This window comes from Centruroides sculpturatus, unplaced genomic scaffold (assembly GCF_000671375.1).
Source record: "Centruroides sculpturatus isolate CEXI.00-Female unplaced genomic scaffold, Cexi_2.0 scaffold41, whole genome shotgun sequence".
NCBI lineage: Eukaryota > Metazoa > Arthropoda > Arachnida > Scorpiones > Buthidae > Centruroides > Centruroides sculpturatus.
This window is the reverse complement of record NW_019384983.1, coordinates 1,128,067-1,144,251: the sequence shown is the minus strand read 5'-3', so window position 1 is coordinate 1,144,251 and position 16,185 is coordinate 1,128,067. Positions and strand designations below refer to the sequence as shown.

The 16,185-nt window shown below is 31.4% G+C and overlaps 1 protein-coding gene across 1 annotated transcript in view; it reads right to left on the bottom strand.

The window, feature by feature from the left end:
* Positions 1-6,661, bottom strand: part of LOC111632837 (DNA mismatch repair protein Msh2-like) — a 50,579-nt gene extending 43,918 nt beyond the window's left edge. Inside the window, exons 1-3 of the mRNA XM_023377366.1 lie at positions 6,523-6,661; positions 3,762-3,802; positions 763-798 (exon numbers count right to left, since the gene is read on the bottom strand). Coding sequence (XP_023233134.1) covers positions 763-798; positions 3,762-3,802; positions 6,523-6,550 — 105 coding nt within the window. The 5' untranslated portion in view covers positions 6,551-6,661. The remainder of the gene's footprint in view (positions 1-762; positions 799-3,761; positions 3,803-6,522) is intronic.
* Positions 6,662-16,185: the final 9,524 nt, after the last annotated feature.

Genomic DNA, 16,185 nt, shown 5'->3' with positions numbered 1-16,185 from the left:
TCTCCTATTCACACTCAGATTCTTTAACATTATAAAGTCAACACACCTTACTACTGAGAAAGCACATTTATTAAGCTAAACAAACGTTTTCAACCCATTTCATGGGCCATCATCAGGTTAAAGACGTTCGAATGAATGGCTTTTCGAACACGTTCAAATTTAAATTATGTTAGAACATACGTTAAAATAAGATTACGTAAACAAGCATAACGAAATTAATACAATAAACAAGAAACAAAATAAAATACAAAATATGGTAATTCTCCTTAATACAATATGTAATTAAGGAGAATTACCGTGTTTTGTATTTTATTTTGTTTCTTGTTTATTGTATTAATTTCGTTATGCTTGTTTACGTAATCTTATTTTAACGTATGTTCTAACATAATTTAAATTTGAACGTGTTCGAAAAGCCATTCATTCGAACGTCTTTAACCTGATGATGGCCCATGAAATGGGTTGAAAACGTTTGTTTAGCTTAATAAATGTGCTTTCTCAGTAGTAAGGTGTGTTGACTTTATAATGTTAAAGAATCTGAGTGTGAATAGGAGAATATATAATTTTCACATTAAAATAGTAATAGTAAAAATTATATATTTTTATTTATATAAATTTTCAAATTCTTCCAGAAATGACAATTCTAATTTAAACTTTTGTATAATAAAAGATTATATTCATCTGAATTTTTGTTAAAATAAAAACAGAACAATTGAAATCCAATTCCATAGTTTTTTTTTTAAATAAAAATTTATTAATACTTACATTTCTGTCAAAAAATCTAATTGTAGTAGATGATTTCTGAAATAATAATAAACCAAATAAATATTTGAATTTGTCAAAATTTAATCTGCTAAATTCTAATTTTTAAAAAATTACAATAATCAAGATGTAAAGTAAATGTGTAAGTAAAAACAAAGTTATTCAGCATTAAAAGATAAGTATAAAAGTAGAAAGGCATATGATTTGAGTTTTGCTTTCAAGACAAATACTGAAAGTTTGTATTGTTTAACTAAGAGTATACTGTACAATATATATATGCAGTTGAACCTGTCTACCTCAAACATATTTATCTCAAAATTTTTTACAATTTATTTTATTTTACAAATACAATAGAAGTGTTGCTGGACAATTGATCTCTTCCCCAATTCAATAAAAAAAAAATCATTTAAAACATCATCATTAATATTAAAACAAAAAAACACACGTCAAAAACAAATGCACAGAAAAAACAATAAAGTAAAACAAAAATACATTTTTCCATACAAAACAAAATAAAACTTTTGAATACTATTTATTTTTTCCCTGCATTTTTAGTCTAAATTCAATATATTTTCTATGATAATTTATCTCAAATAACTTTTTCCTAAATCTCTATATCTGAAATTATGAACCAAAGTGTCTATTATAATTTCAAAGCTCAACAACAAATTATAGTAGAGAAATATCTTTTGCAATACAGTATGCAGTTGCAATTAATGCTGATTTTTTTCTGATTGGCTTGCATTTGACTGGTTGAAGAAAGTCAGGGATCAGAAACTATTGATAAACTATTTCTGTTAAGATATGTCAAAAATGTTTTACTTATACCTAATAAGGTACGCACCATACTTGCGATATGGGTGCCATTCCTACTGTTATTTATTTATCCCTACATTTATTTATTTTTGTATATTTACTGTATTTACTTTTTTTCTTATTTTGTATGTATTAATGATTTTATTCAGCTGGCATTATATTTTCTGTATTTACCTTTGATTATTTTTGTATTAACTAATTACTTATTCAGCTCTTGCATATGAAACCTTAAATATCAGACTAATACTTTTGAATTTGATTTTCAATTCAATTTGCATTCCTTCTTTAAAATGTAAAGATGACTTTAAAAAGGTTGAAAATGTTTGTTCTCTCAATAAACTGAATTTATTCAATAACTGGATTTATGTTTTTTTTGTAGTTTTGAATACTAAATACATCTAGTTTTTAAGGAAATTTACATCTCCTTGTACCATTGATAAAACTGTGAATCTCTGTAAATATACCAATATCTTAAGAAATATGTAATTGATGAAATATGTGTTTACATATTTACTTAAGATTAAATTTTAAATAATGCTTAATTTTGAATATATATTTTGTTGTACATAGTTTTAGATGTACTGTACCTTACGTACAGTACATCTAAACTATACTATCAAATCAAACATTACTGTAACTCACAAACAACTGCCGTAAATCATCAGGCTATAATTTGGATTGTCGTTCATCTGATCATCCGTATGGCCTTACCATAGAGCTGGAACAACATAGTGATAAAGATGTACATTTTCTTGATTTGAGCATTACGTTTGGAGGAGACACCTTGGAAACTTCTGTATACCGCAAAGCTTGTCACTTCCCAATGTATATCCCAGCGAACTCCTGTGACCCATTCAGATATAAAATGGCGGTCTTTAAAGCACTGGTTAAGAGGCCCACACCCATTCTTCAACTCAGGAGGCATTAGTTCAAGAATTGAACTATATACTTAACATTGCCGGTCAGCAGGGATTCTATAACATGGTCCATAAGTTAGCTCGACATTACAGCATCGGCCTACCACCGCCACAGATGGGGAATAGTATAGAACAAGACCTACCCATCACAATAGTCACATACAACCCCTTCCTCGTATCCTTATACCAAAAAATCGCTAAAAAACAAGGATTACGACGGTCGTTCAGAAGATGTCCGTCTATGTTTAAGCTTTTACGCAATGAAAAAGATAAACCTAAGGAGGATAAGCTGCCAGGGGTATACGCNCTTAATTAAAATTCATTTTTTTATTTATATTGTGTTGTGTCTTCTATTTCCCTACTACTTGTGAATTAGCAGTTACATAAGGTGGGAATTTTATTGAATTCACATTAAAAACTTTTTTATCTGTTCAACTCGCTCCCCCAAACTGAATCCTGAGTATACCACTGATGCTGATTATTTATATGCACAGGGTGGTTCATTCTAATCAATCCACTGGAATAACTTAAAAAATACATATCCTATAAAAAAATTAGTTAAACCAAAGATATCCTTCAAGTAGCAACAAGATTACATATCAGTTTTGCCATAGATGGCACCACAATAAAAAATGGGTCAACTTCATTTTCTTAAATGTGAAATCCAATTTTTTATTATATATTGTGATCATACACAAAAAATAAACTTTTGTCTGAAAATTTTTCTAAAAGATGCAATTATCAGAAATTATGAGCATTTTAACTTTTTTGCAGCTGCCATACTCCACACATCGATGTTTATCTGCGAATTTATTGAAAAAGGAAGAAAAATGCTTTTAAAAAATCTTCAGAAAATTATTATTTTCTGATATAATCATTCAATCATTCTTCCTTAAATAATGAACTTATACAAAACTCATGCCATCATGTGATAATAGATGTTGAGTTCAGTTGATTTTTAAATTAATGCCAAATGATTGCCAGATTATATCAGGCTACATTAATGTTACTATTAATAATTAAATGTCAAATAATTTGGTCTACAGGTAGGCATTAAGCACCATCTCTTGTTTAATTTAATATTTAATTATTAATTTTAATAAGAGATGGTGCCTAACACCACCCTCTTGTGCCAAATTCATTTGTAATTTTGAATTATTTATTCCAAATTATAGCCCAATGATTTATGTCAGTTGTTAGTGAGTAATTGCATTACATCAGGTTTGTAGGGATGTTTATATGTACAAACATTATTATAAAGATACTTACTTGTGGAAGAGAAGACAAGAAAGAGATATCATGTTGAACATCTGAAAATAATTTATCAAAATTATCATATGTTACAGCAATATATAACACAGTCCCTGTTAAAAAAATCACTGAAGAATTCACTTCAAACTTGAAAGGTATTTATTCAAATATTGTGAAAATTTTATCCATTATACAAGATAACATTCTTGATATAACTGCACTGCAAAGCATTTTCTTGTTTTTTTAGTTTTATAAACAAAACAAAAAACAAACTGATGAAGACAGTTCCAATCAAAACAGTAACCCTGGATTTTAAATAGGTCTTACCTGATTTACAAATTAATTTTTTCTGGGATTATTGAATTCTAATGTACAAATTCAATCACAATTGGTTTGAAATTAAGTATCATTTGATAATATTTTTTTGCAAAATACGAAGATATAAATGTTAAATGTTTAGGAAATTGTAAGATCAAAGTATGGGACTACGATGATGTTTCAAGATGGAAAAATTGCACTTTGATTGAAAATAAATCATCATGGAATAATAAGTTTTCTGAAAGATTCAGATTTCTTACTACTAGGTTATTTTTCCTTTCTGTAATTCAGAAAGAAAACATGCTCTAGTTGCAAGAAAGTTTTGACTTCATGACATAACATACATTTTGAAGTTTGCAAGCAACAGTTCAAAAGCACATTGTCACATTGTTGAAAAACACAGTGTATATTATATTTGAACTGTCCAGTGGACAATCCAAAAAGCTTTACATTTACATTGAAAAAAATTAAATAAAATTACTAATATCAATCACCTACAAACAAACTAGATTAAACTTAGCTAAAAAGCATGTCAGTGAAAAGAAGAATAGAAACATACAGTATTTTCTGATAATAAATGATTTGAAGTCCTGTCAGTTGTGTCTATTACTTTCAATTTGCATAAAGAGATCATTCTACCTAAACAACAAATGGACAGTAGATCTGTTATGGTCTGAAGTGAAATTGAATGGGTTGGAAAACTTAAAATTGTATCTCTCCTTCAAGAATGAATTCTGAACATTACATACAGATCCTTTCTAAGTTCTTACTCCCCAAGCTGAAAAAATTGGAGGAAAGAACTGGACATTTCAACAGGATAATGCCGCAATCCTCACCTTTAAGTAAACTATGAAGTGGTTTAAGGAACACATTGAAGTTATCAAATAGTCTGCATATTCTCCTGACAGAGTTAAGTTCAAAACTAAGTTTTTGTTAGAAAACCTGGCTGCTCCTGGCCATGTCCACAAAGGAAGCCCACAAAGGGAGCACATTGAGGACATGACCAAACCATGTGATTAAAAATAAAGATCTTATCACCCACAGTAAAGAGAGTAAAAAAAAAGCTACTACTAAACTATGGTCAGATGCAATCATTGATCCATTGTTGATAAACACACAAACTAAACAATTCATCAACCACCAATAGTTTTTAAGCCATCACACAGCATTACACAGGGCCAACAGAACATGATGTGTGCCATAGATTACTAAAAGCATATGTATGTGAGAACAGGTGGCATGTGCATATAAAATGCTTTAAGATACCTACCATCTACAATATCTATTTGGTTGTTTTTCATATACAAGTTGAAATTTTTTCAGGTAGAAATAGAAAAACTGGATATTCCAGAAAAATTTCCAAGAGGGACAAAGTGTTCCAAATTGGATAAATCTTGAAAAATCAAGATTTACAGCAACTAACAATATATGGAAAATTCTTCCAAGGATTGTTTACACAAGACTACAGATGGCAATGTTGAACTGATGCAAGAAACCATTCAGCAAGCACAGGAACAGACCAACCAATCAAGAATTAAAAAGATTTTTAATTTAATGGCAGATTAGATTTTTGAGCTAGCAATTCAAAATGAGGAGAATACTCGTTATTACAATGTAAAAGAGTTATAATATTTTATAAATAATTAAAAACATATGTATGATTTTTATGAACTACCATTTTAGCAGCTTATTTGCAATTGTTTCATAAAATTAAATTTGTTTTCAAATTAATAGAGCAAAATGCTATCCAAGCATTTACCAAAGCTTGCTCCATAGAGCACTAAGGCACTGCAACCGAAATTCTAAGCTCTACAAATCTTTTAAAACATCTCTGAAGTAAATGAATCAAATGCACAATTTGTTTATTTTATAACTATTTTTAAACAAGCAGCTATCCATATATTTTTTAATTTAATCATCCAATGAAATAATAACAAATAAAAATAATTAGAGCCTCATTCTTTCTCTGTCAATTGTAAAAATTTATAGCAAAAGATGTGGACGAACCGTGAGAAAATCCTCACGGTTCATCTACATCTTTTGCTATAGGATTTTTTGCTTACGGGGTAAAACTGACCTTTCGAGACAAATATCTTGCAAAAGGTTGCATATACGCATATGTTTCCATTCTGCTCATACAGGGAAGTCTATAACTCTGGGGATGGGAAATCCCTCATTCAGAGTTTACATCTTACCATCCACTTTACCAAGAAGTTTGGGAAATGCTGTGTTACTTCATTCAGAGCTACAATCTTACCAGAGCCAAAAATCCAACATACAAGATGACATTCTTCATATAATATTAAGAACGTAGGATAAAATTTTCACACATTTGAATAAACATTTTTCAAGTATGAAGTGAATATTAAAGTGGATCTTTATTGACAAGGATTATAAGTTACTTGTAAATATTTATGAATACGAAAATACAGAAATATTATAATCTTCAATAGATTTTCACCTTTGCCGCTGGCTTCTTTAGAAGACATTATTCAAGACTGAACACAATCCACGTGACTTGAGTGAAAACTTCGCTATTTACTTCTGGTCAAATCAAGTTTCCCCCTCTGACTACAAAACACTACGACATTTAGCCACCTATCGGACTGATAAGAAACTATTTTTTTTAATTTTCATTAATCGTATTTAAAATATGTTTGTACATTAATTGCATAGCTTTTAAAAAAGTAATTATATTTTAAAATGCTTGTTATAAATATAAAAACTTTAAAACTCTTTAACAAGTATTTTAAAAAACATATATATATTTTTTTCTTAAATTAGTCATGTAGGTAAGTAATCCAATGAACGGCTCCGTTTTATATAAAGCGAAGAATGTTAGATGAATGAAGAATTGGCTTGCTTACCTACAAAGACGAATCAAACTGGAGAAAGCAGAAAAGTAAACAAACCAATGACATGGTTTGTTTCGTATTAAACAGACTGTCATTGGTTTACTGATTTATCCGCATGCCACATAGAATCACTAAATTTAAATAAACAAAATATTTAAGTTCAGCACTGTCCCTGCGCTATATTGGCAATCTAGGGTCCCGCATATGGCCTAAATTTAAATTTCAATATTCTTACTGCAGTAATCTATATATATATAAATGAATGTATATGTGTGTGTGTGTGTCTTCATGAATTACCACATCGTTTATCCGATTGCCGTGAAACTTTGGGAAGTTGTTTAATATTGTTTAATTTAGTAAAGTTGTTAAATTTAAAGAATCCGTGCTTCTCACATATACAACTGTATGTGGCCAGCTCACGCATCGGAAAATCTGATTTATTCGTGTACGCACCAGACGGAAAAACAAAAAATATCGTGTATCCACAAGCACTCCAATAAATAAATAGAATTGAAACCACACTTTGAAATGTTTTCCCGATGAAAATGAATAATAATAATATAATAATAATAAGTTTCAATAAAAATGATAAAATGTAAATTTAATTTTATCATAACTGACATCTTTATCTGTGTGGGTCTTGTTGGTAAGAATGTAATTAATTTCGTTCTTAGTCACAGCGTTTGGTGCTTCCCAGGTCCATTTCCTGTTGGGGTTCTTCTTGAAGAATGTATTCGATATATACATGTTCTGGTAACTTGCAAATTGCACCAGTCTTTCTCCTCTTTCGTTCCTTTCACCAAATCCATAAGTCCCCACTACTTGTTCCTGGTTGTTTCTTTTTCCCACGTTGACATTAAAGTCTCCAATTAGATATTTGAAATGGCTTCTATTATTGTGTCTCGGCTACATCGTAATAGAATTCTTCTATCTCTTCGTCTGGAAATTGTCGGAGCGTAAACCTGTACAATCTGTATGTTGTATCTTTTTGTAAGCTGTAAAGTTAAGCTGGCTACTCGATCTAAGGTACTCGTTACGTCGACTCAGCGCCGTAACTAGCGTTTTATACGCCGGTGCGAGCTTCTGTAACTACGCCCTTGAAAAATGCTCTAATCTTATTCGGTTCTGACAATAAATGGAAAATGTCTATAAAAATAAATCTAAAAACTAAATTTTTATTTACAGGTACATACTTAGTAGAATTTAGAATATATTTAGTAAAAAAAAAATGTTTATTCGAAAATATTTGCCAAAATACACAATAAAACAATACAAATATGACACCAGACACTCGTTAGTAGAGATAGTAAAGACCCAAGGCTAAGGCAAACCGTAAACGCAAAAGAAAAAACATTACCTAGGTACTTATAGATTTACTTTCTGCGCTTTCCTCATTGCGAAGTCTTTGATGACATTGTCATACGACAGAAGCCGTGCTGTGTCGCGTTCAATCGAAAAATTGCTAGCTCAGACAATCTTTCTTGGCCCATCGTCGAGCGCAGGTACGTCTTTATCAATTTGAGCTTACTAAATGACCTCTCGCAGGAAGCTACAGTCACTGGCATTGTTAAAAAAAATTCTTTATAGCGACTACTAAGTTGGGAAACATTTCTTTTAAATCCAGTTCTACTATAGCTTTAAGAAGACCCAGACTTGACTGACATTTACATTTATCAAATAATGCGGTCGATTCAACTTGACTCCTCAAAGTTTCTAATTTGGCCCAAAAATTCTGTGGCATTTATATCTGTAGAATATTTGATACTCAAGTCAGCAGCATGATTTTTTTGTTCTTCAACTGAATATATAGTTATACCTTGTACTATCAAAAAATTAAAAAAGTGGTGAATGTTGTGTAGTTTTTGAATCGCCATTTGAATTCAGAAATTATTTTATCCATTGCTTCATTTATCTGAATTTTGAAACTTTGTTGTTGGGTAATATCGTAGCCAGCGTCTTACCTTTCGCTTAAATCGTGTCTTTTTATTTGCTTTCGTCGCTTTTCAGGAAAATTGCCTTCAATGTCACATTCTTTTACTTACGTTTTTCGCCTTTTCGAAAACATTGTCCACAGTCTCGCGAATATTTTGAATCTGCCTTGTTAATCCCTTGATTAATTCAGAGGCTTTGTCGATAGTAATGGTTTTCGACTGTAGAGCTACATTCACTCTGTCAACAGATTCTAAAACTTGATCCAAAATTTGCAGAGTACACATGAATTTGTAGTTTATTCGGTCCGTTATGCTTTTAGCTGTAGCGATTGTTACCGCATTATAATCGTTGATAGTTAGAACCTTAAAACATATATAACTATTATATTCAAAGGAATTTAAATACTTACAGTATTATTGATTGTTCAATAATTTATACAAGAATTCTATACTCTTAATTTGAAAAATGGTCATACAAATTTGATTAAATAGGGGAGATCGGGGCAACTTCGGCATGCGGGGCAAGTTTGTCAAGCTCTTTTTTTAAAAAACAAATTAAAAGGAGACTTTGGTTATAGGTTAGGCAGTTGAGTTTTATTGGTGGCTTGTTGAGTGTAGTGTTTTTATTGTTCTCCAACAAGCGTAGTTGAATTATCAAGCAAATTTTCATTTTCGTTCAATTCCATATAATATTTTTTTTCCATTTATATTGAATTGGCAGGTTTTGTTATAATTCCATGATAACGAAAGTTACTTTTCCTGTTAGAAGGATGTAACTTCAACTTATTCACGTGGCCAGATCGTGGCTTGGCATTCTGTTCTCAGGGTTGTACTTAATGTTTCGAAATCATGACTAGCGGGGTAAGATCGGCAACATAAAGCCACATTAGAAGCAAAGGATAAAAATCAAACAGATGATAAATGAAAACATGTTTGCATTTGTTATTCATGTATATATGTCTTTGAACTTGCATTTCGTTGTAATAATATTAAATGGGTGTTGGATTTGTATTTCTTTGTTTTAATAGTGAATTCCAACTTATACATTGTTAATAACATAATTTTATATACGTGCCTATCTTGCCCCATTACTGTTGCCCCTATACCAGGGGCAACTTTAATAAAAATAATTAAAATAATTACAACTTTACAAAAAGAGAGAAGTTGCCGATCTTGCCCCTATACCCGGGGCAACTTCGTCAATTTCTCTCTTCTTGTAAAGTTGTAATTATTTTAATTATTTTTATTTCCAAACTGATTTTAACCAGTTCTATAGTAAGGTAACATTCCAATAGACAATATGCAAAGCTTTTTTTTCAGTTTACAGCAGTATTTATTACACAAAATTTAAGTAAAGCTTAACATGCCGATCTTGCCCCGATCTCCCCTATATTTACAGATATATCCGTGATGGAAGTGGATATATGAAATTTCTGTAAATTTGAAAAGTGTTGTTTATTTGAAAAGTCTATGGAGAATATTCTTTATTCAAAATTGTTCAACAACTTTTACATTTAAACTTTATAATTTGTTTATGCAAGATTTGTGAAAATTTCTCTTTCAGTGGTATACAAAACTTAGTCACTTATAGTTTCATCTAACTATATTAAATGCATATGACATATTCAAAAAATATTCTGACTTGTCTTAATTATAAATTTCATCCTTTCCTGAACTTTTCATGAATAATATCTGTAACAAAGTATAAATTTTCTGTTATTTACTATCTGTGCATGTAAATTTAAAACACTAATCGCACTATTAAAATTATCTATTGTGTATGATTTGGTTCAGAGAGGTACGTAAAGATCAAATATGAAATTAAAATTCGTTCAAAAAATAAATAATCTTAGTAATTTATTAACTGATCTACATCGTAAGTGGTTGCAAGCGAGATCGTTTACATGATTCGCGTGGAAATAAATACCTATAGTTTGAAGGATCAGTTTGTAGGAGCGGATTCGGTCTGTCAATTAGGAAGGTTAACTAATCCGAAATATTGGAAGATAAAAGAGTTCTGGATAATGTTCCGAGTTAGAGTCGATGGTATATCCGTTTCGGAGGCACAGAGTTAAGTGGCGACGACTTCCGTTCTAGGACCGGGTGGCGACTCGATGAGACGGGGAGAAATGGGCTGCGACTGTTTCATTGGGCCGTCAGTTCCGATATTAAAACGGTAGAGCACGGCCGGGAAATGAAAATATCACGGGAAAGCGTCGCTTTCGCCGCCGAGAACGCGTAAATTGACAAGTTCTCAGGTAGTAAAGGATAAACAACAACGTTAGTTGTCAAAATGTGTACGATGAAATCGAAAAAAGATTTTTGTAGGGTCCGAGTTCTCACATAATTAACCGGCTCTGTTATATATAACAGAGGAAATTTATGGCGATCGGTCAAGAAATGATCCTCCCAATATTTTTACATTTTTGTGCTCGAGACCTTGAAACGTCGAGAAATACAAAACCATCGAAATTCTTTCTGTATGTATGGATGTTACTGTGTGTGAGGGGCACGATTTTGTTCATTCACTTTGAAGCTTAAGCACCTTTTGTAAAAAATTTCTGAAATTGTGAATTAAGACATTCTGGTAGCATTACCTGGCGTGCAAAGGGCTACAATCATTACAAATTCCTCTTTGGATTTTCAAAAACACAGATAACATTAAAATAAATGAATGATTCCCCATTTCTATAATTTTATTTATTAGAAAAGAGAAAGCATTATTTTAACTTATAACACTTAAAGTAATCCTGTTTCTAATCAATATTATTTTAATAAAATAATCCTTTCTGAAATATTTCAAACCGACTAATCTTTTTACGAAGCAAGTGACGTAAAAATATGATGGGATCGTAATACGTCACGCGTTTTTAACAATATATTCTAACAATACGTAACGAATTGTTAGAATGTATTGTTGGCTATTTTTGTTGTAAGTGGCCATTGTTAAGCGTACGTTTGTTCGAAAGTTCGGCGTTTCTTTGAGATTTCGCGAAAAATTACGATTAAGTAACCTTCAGTAAAGACAGAAAGGACTCTCCGTGTCGCCTTTCTCTTAGGTCCGCTCGAGTAAAGAGATGAAATCTCTCTTCGGCCTTTTTACTCGAGTTATTCTTTACTCTTTACTCAAACTGTTTGTGTCCCGCATCTTTCAGGCCCGCTCGGACGAGAGGCGGAGAAGGTTTCCTGTGTCCCGCATCTTTAAGGCCCGCTCGGACGAGAGGCGCAGAAGGCTCCCAGTGTTCTGCATGTTTAAGGTTCGCTCGGATGAAGACAAAAGATGGTGAGGCTTAGAAGGTTCTCTGTGTCCTGTTTCTTTAAGTCCCGCTCGAGTGACGAGGTTAACTAGAGTTGGAGAGGGCTTTCTGTGTCCCTCTTTATTAAATCCCGTGCAAAGCGAGTATTTTTTTTCTGTTTTTGGTTAATGGGGTTCGGTGTGAGATTGAACTAAATTTTGTGGCCGTAACGTGCATTTTATTACATCCAGGTGTATTTATAGATTTCTGTCTTTCTTTACTACTTGTTGTAATGTTGCATTCCTTAGTTTAGATAGTAATAATACGGCGAGTTTCGAATAGCTGAATTTGGAGTATTCAGAGTAATTATAAATATTTTCATTGTGCGAGTTAGGAAGAACTCGACTCGACAAGTGATGTTGATCACTTGTGGAGTATCATTCTTTCCAACTCTTGGTGGAACTCTGAAGCAGCCACCTCCACGTGGTGAGTTCTGGGTTGTCGTTCGTCTGCAAATGACGAACGGAAGGCGAAGAGCTGCTTGTTCCCTTTTATCCATTCGGCCAATGCTGGGCAGCTTTCTTATGCCGTTTCATGTTGAAAGTTCAAAGTGTTTTGATGTTTCGTTGAAAAAGTCGATTACAAAATCAAATTTAAATTTATTATAAACTGCTGATAAGTAATTTACAATTGTCTCTCCTGTGATTTATTAATTTTAAAATTGAAATATTTTGTTAAATACATTCTATTATGTTAACTTCGGATTTCCCGACGGGGTCGGTATTGACCCTTTAAAGGGTCGACGAAAGTTTGCGGGAATGGCTGAAACTTAGCAAATATTTAAAATTTGCAAAGTTTTTTGCTCTTAAATAAATGAATCGTGCAATGCTGTAAATGCCGTAAAAAGAAACTTTTTAGGAGAGGTAAAAAAACATTTTTTCTAATCGATGAATTCATTTCAATTTTACAATAGAATGGTAAAAACTCACTGGGTTACAAATTCTCTGGAATATCAAAATGATGTAAATATAAGCCGCAACGTTTTATGCGGCAAAAGTCTTCATTAATTTGCACTCTAGCACTTTAAATGTTATATTTTCACATAAATTCATCTTCAAAATACTTACACTTACTCGCGTGCGCGGTCGATCGGATTCGGGATGGAGGAGATTTGAGAGACGGCGCGTCGGAAGTGAATCCCTGGGATGCACCTTTTTTTTTCCCAAGAGTCTAGCTCTCTGGTAACCATTAGTTCTAAATCCTGCCGCTACGGCGAACAGCGCCAATGGCGGCAACTGGGTTTGCTTTTGTTTCAGTGTTTAGTTGAAAATGTAATGCAGTATATGCAATTTAAAGTACGAGTATAAGCAAAGTTTTAGCAGACAAACGAAAAAGAAGCATAAAAGGGAGGACAGTAATAAAAATGATAAACTCATAAAATTATTTAAATGTAGTTTGTATTCAGGTGAATTTAATAAATGAAGAAGTACTGATACACTTCAGAGAGCTTCACGATATTACTACATGTAATTATAATCAGACATTTAATTCATTTTGTGATTTTAAGGAATGGAAACAGAAAGATGAGTGGAAAATACCGTTAAGTACATTATAATGAGCGGTTCAGAACGAACATTAAACCTAAATAATCTATACTAATATTACAAAGAGGTAATGTTTGTATGTAAGTTTGTTTGCAGCGGTTAATCTCCGAAACTACTCACCCGATTTCAAAAATTATTTCACCAATATTTAGAATGAAACTTCGGGGTGGACATAGACTGTATATTATTCCGTTAAACATTCGTATAAATTAAATTATATCATCTAGGATTAAGGCTTTTATGTCCAACAGATGGCGCTACGAGTACGACGCCCAAAGTTTGCTTTTCTGTGAGGCATTACGCTTTTCTGTGAAAATGAACTAAAGCGGATCATCTTCTATCTATATAAATAAAAATGTAATGTTCGTTTGTTCCTACCGATTCCTTTGAAATTTTGACACAACGAATACGCACGTGTTTTTATATAATATACGAGTTGAAATCCCCCCGGGAGATGGACGGGTTTAAGGCTTACCATAAAGAACTCTGCTTCCATTTATACTATTTTAGATGCGGGTTTTTGCGTTTTTGATTGCGTTTTATTAGGTACGTCGAGAGAATGTACACTAAGAAATTTTTCGAAAAATCCCCCCCACGGGGGAAGTGTTATAAATTTAAAATAGATACATTTTGAGCCACAGCAACGCGTGGCGGGGTCTGCTAGTTCTATATACGTTATTAACTGTCACAGATCAGAAATTTTAAGTCCCCCTATGTTTTATTTTGTTCCTAATTCCATCTCATAATCTTATATTAATTTTTTATAGAATAATTCATTTTTAATCAACGTGTCTGTTCGTAATTCTACTTCATTTTCATTTTTAACTAATAATATCTAATTATGAATAGAAAACACAAATATTGTACCGGTATATTTTATAAACCACACTCACTACATTCCATTTCATTAAAAATTCTTGGTGTCGCTTCTTCGGATTTAATCCCGAATTCTCAAAGCACTTGCCGTCTCGACGATCCGATCGACTCTGAATAATATGTTGAATATTCTGGTTATAGCTGTATTTATTCGTTTGTGAATTTTTTGTCTCTTTAATCCTTTTGGTAGACTATCTCACAGCAAAGGTTAATAAATTCTTTTATTAGTTTTCACATATGCATTTCGAACCGGTATAACATTTCCGGTTCCTCTTCAGTGTTCTACAATTATAAAAATTAAATTGATATAATTTAAAAAACTAACAAAGTAATTTGCCAAGTAACATAACATAAACACATCACAAATACCTCTAAGGGTTTTACACATTTCCTTTTTCATACAGTTGGATCGTTACTTACTAAAACAACAGTACAAGGAGTAAAAAGTAATATGATGAAATTATCGCTATAAAAACAAAATAAATAAAAACTAAGTGGTAAATATTTCAAAAAAGGAAAAGGGTATTTTTATAAAATATGCACACTGACCTTTTTTTGGTTTAATATGCTTTGAAAAACACTCAATATTTTTAGATTTGGGTTCGCAATAATTAAACATTTCTATAAATAACAATTTACAATGACAATATGAATAAACATCGTAACAAGCAAGTTGTACAAAGATTTTATAAAAGTATACATACAGGTTTCTTTCTTTCTAATATTGTAAATGCACAAATGTCAACTTACACTAGGTAACTTACACAAAGTAACCTTTACAATCATTCTTTTAGTGTTAAGTATCACAAAAAAATTTTTTATTGGTCTATTGCCACGCCCTCTATGATGTCGTACCACTGTTGTTCTATTTGCATGCCATTAGAGATATTTATTAAATTATTGTTTTTATTTTTTATTATTTCAATATGTTCTTTGAATTTTCTTTTATATATATTTTTTTCTGTGTGTAAGATTTTAATATTATTTCTATCAATTTTACATTTACTATTTTTAATATGGTTATACCAGGGAGAGTTGTTATAATTTAATCTAATGGCAGCTTCGTGTTCTTTAATACGTGTCTCTAATGTACGACCAGTTTCACCTATATAATATTTCGGGTTTTGGCAATTACAATTGATTTTATATACAACACCAGTTTTCTTCAATACATCATTATTAAATTTGTCTGTTTTTGATCTATTAATATGAACATTCTGTGAGATTTTGTTGGTCAAAGCTGGGGCCAATGCCACATTCTCTTTTTTAAGATTTTTATTACAATTATTAAAAATATTATCAATGTATGGGAAGGGTTTATATGTTTTGTCTTTTTTAATTTTTGTATTAAACCTATTTTTATCATATTGTGTTTTCCATATCATCAAAGTTTTCTTGGGATAACTATTTAAAATGAATTTCTGTTCTAATTCTTTTAATTCAATTTTTCGGTCATTTTCGTTGGTGGTTCTTGTATATATATTTTTTAATTCCATTATATATGTATTCTTTTTTACTGTCTGTGGAATGCTAGAGTGATAGTTTATTGTTTTATTTACATTGGATGGTTTTTTATAAGTATTAAACGTAAATTTATCTGTTTCATTATTTATTGTTATATC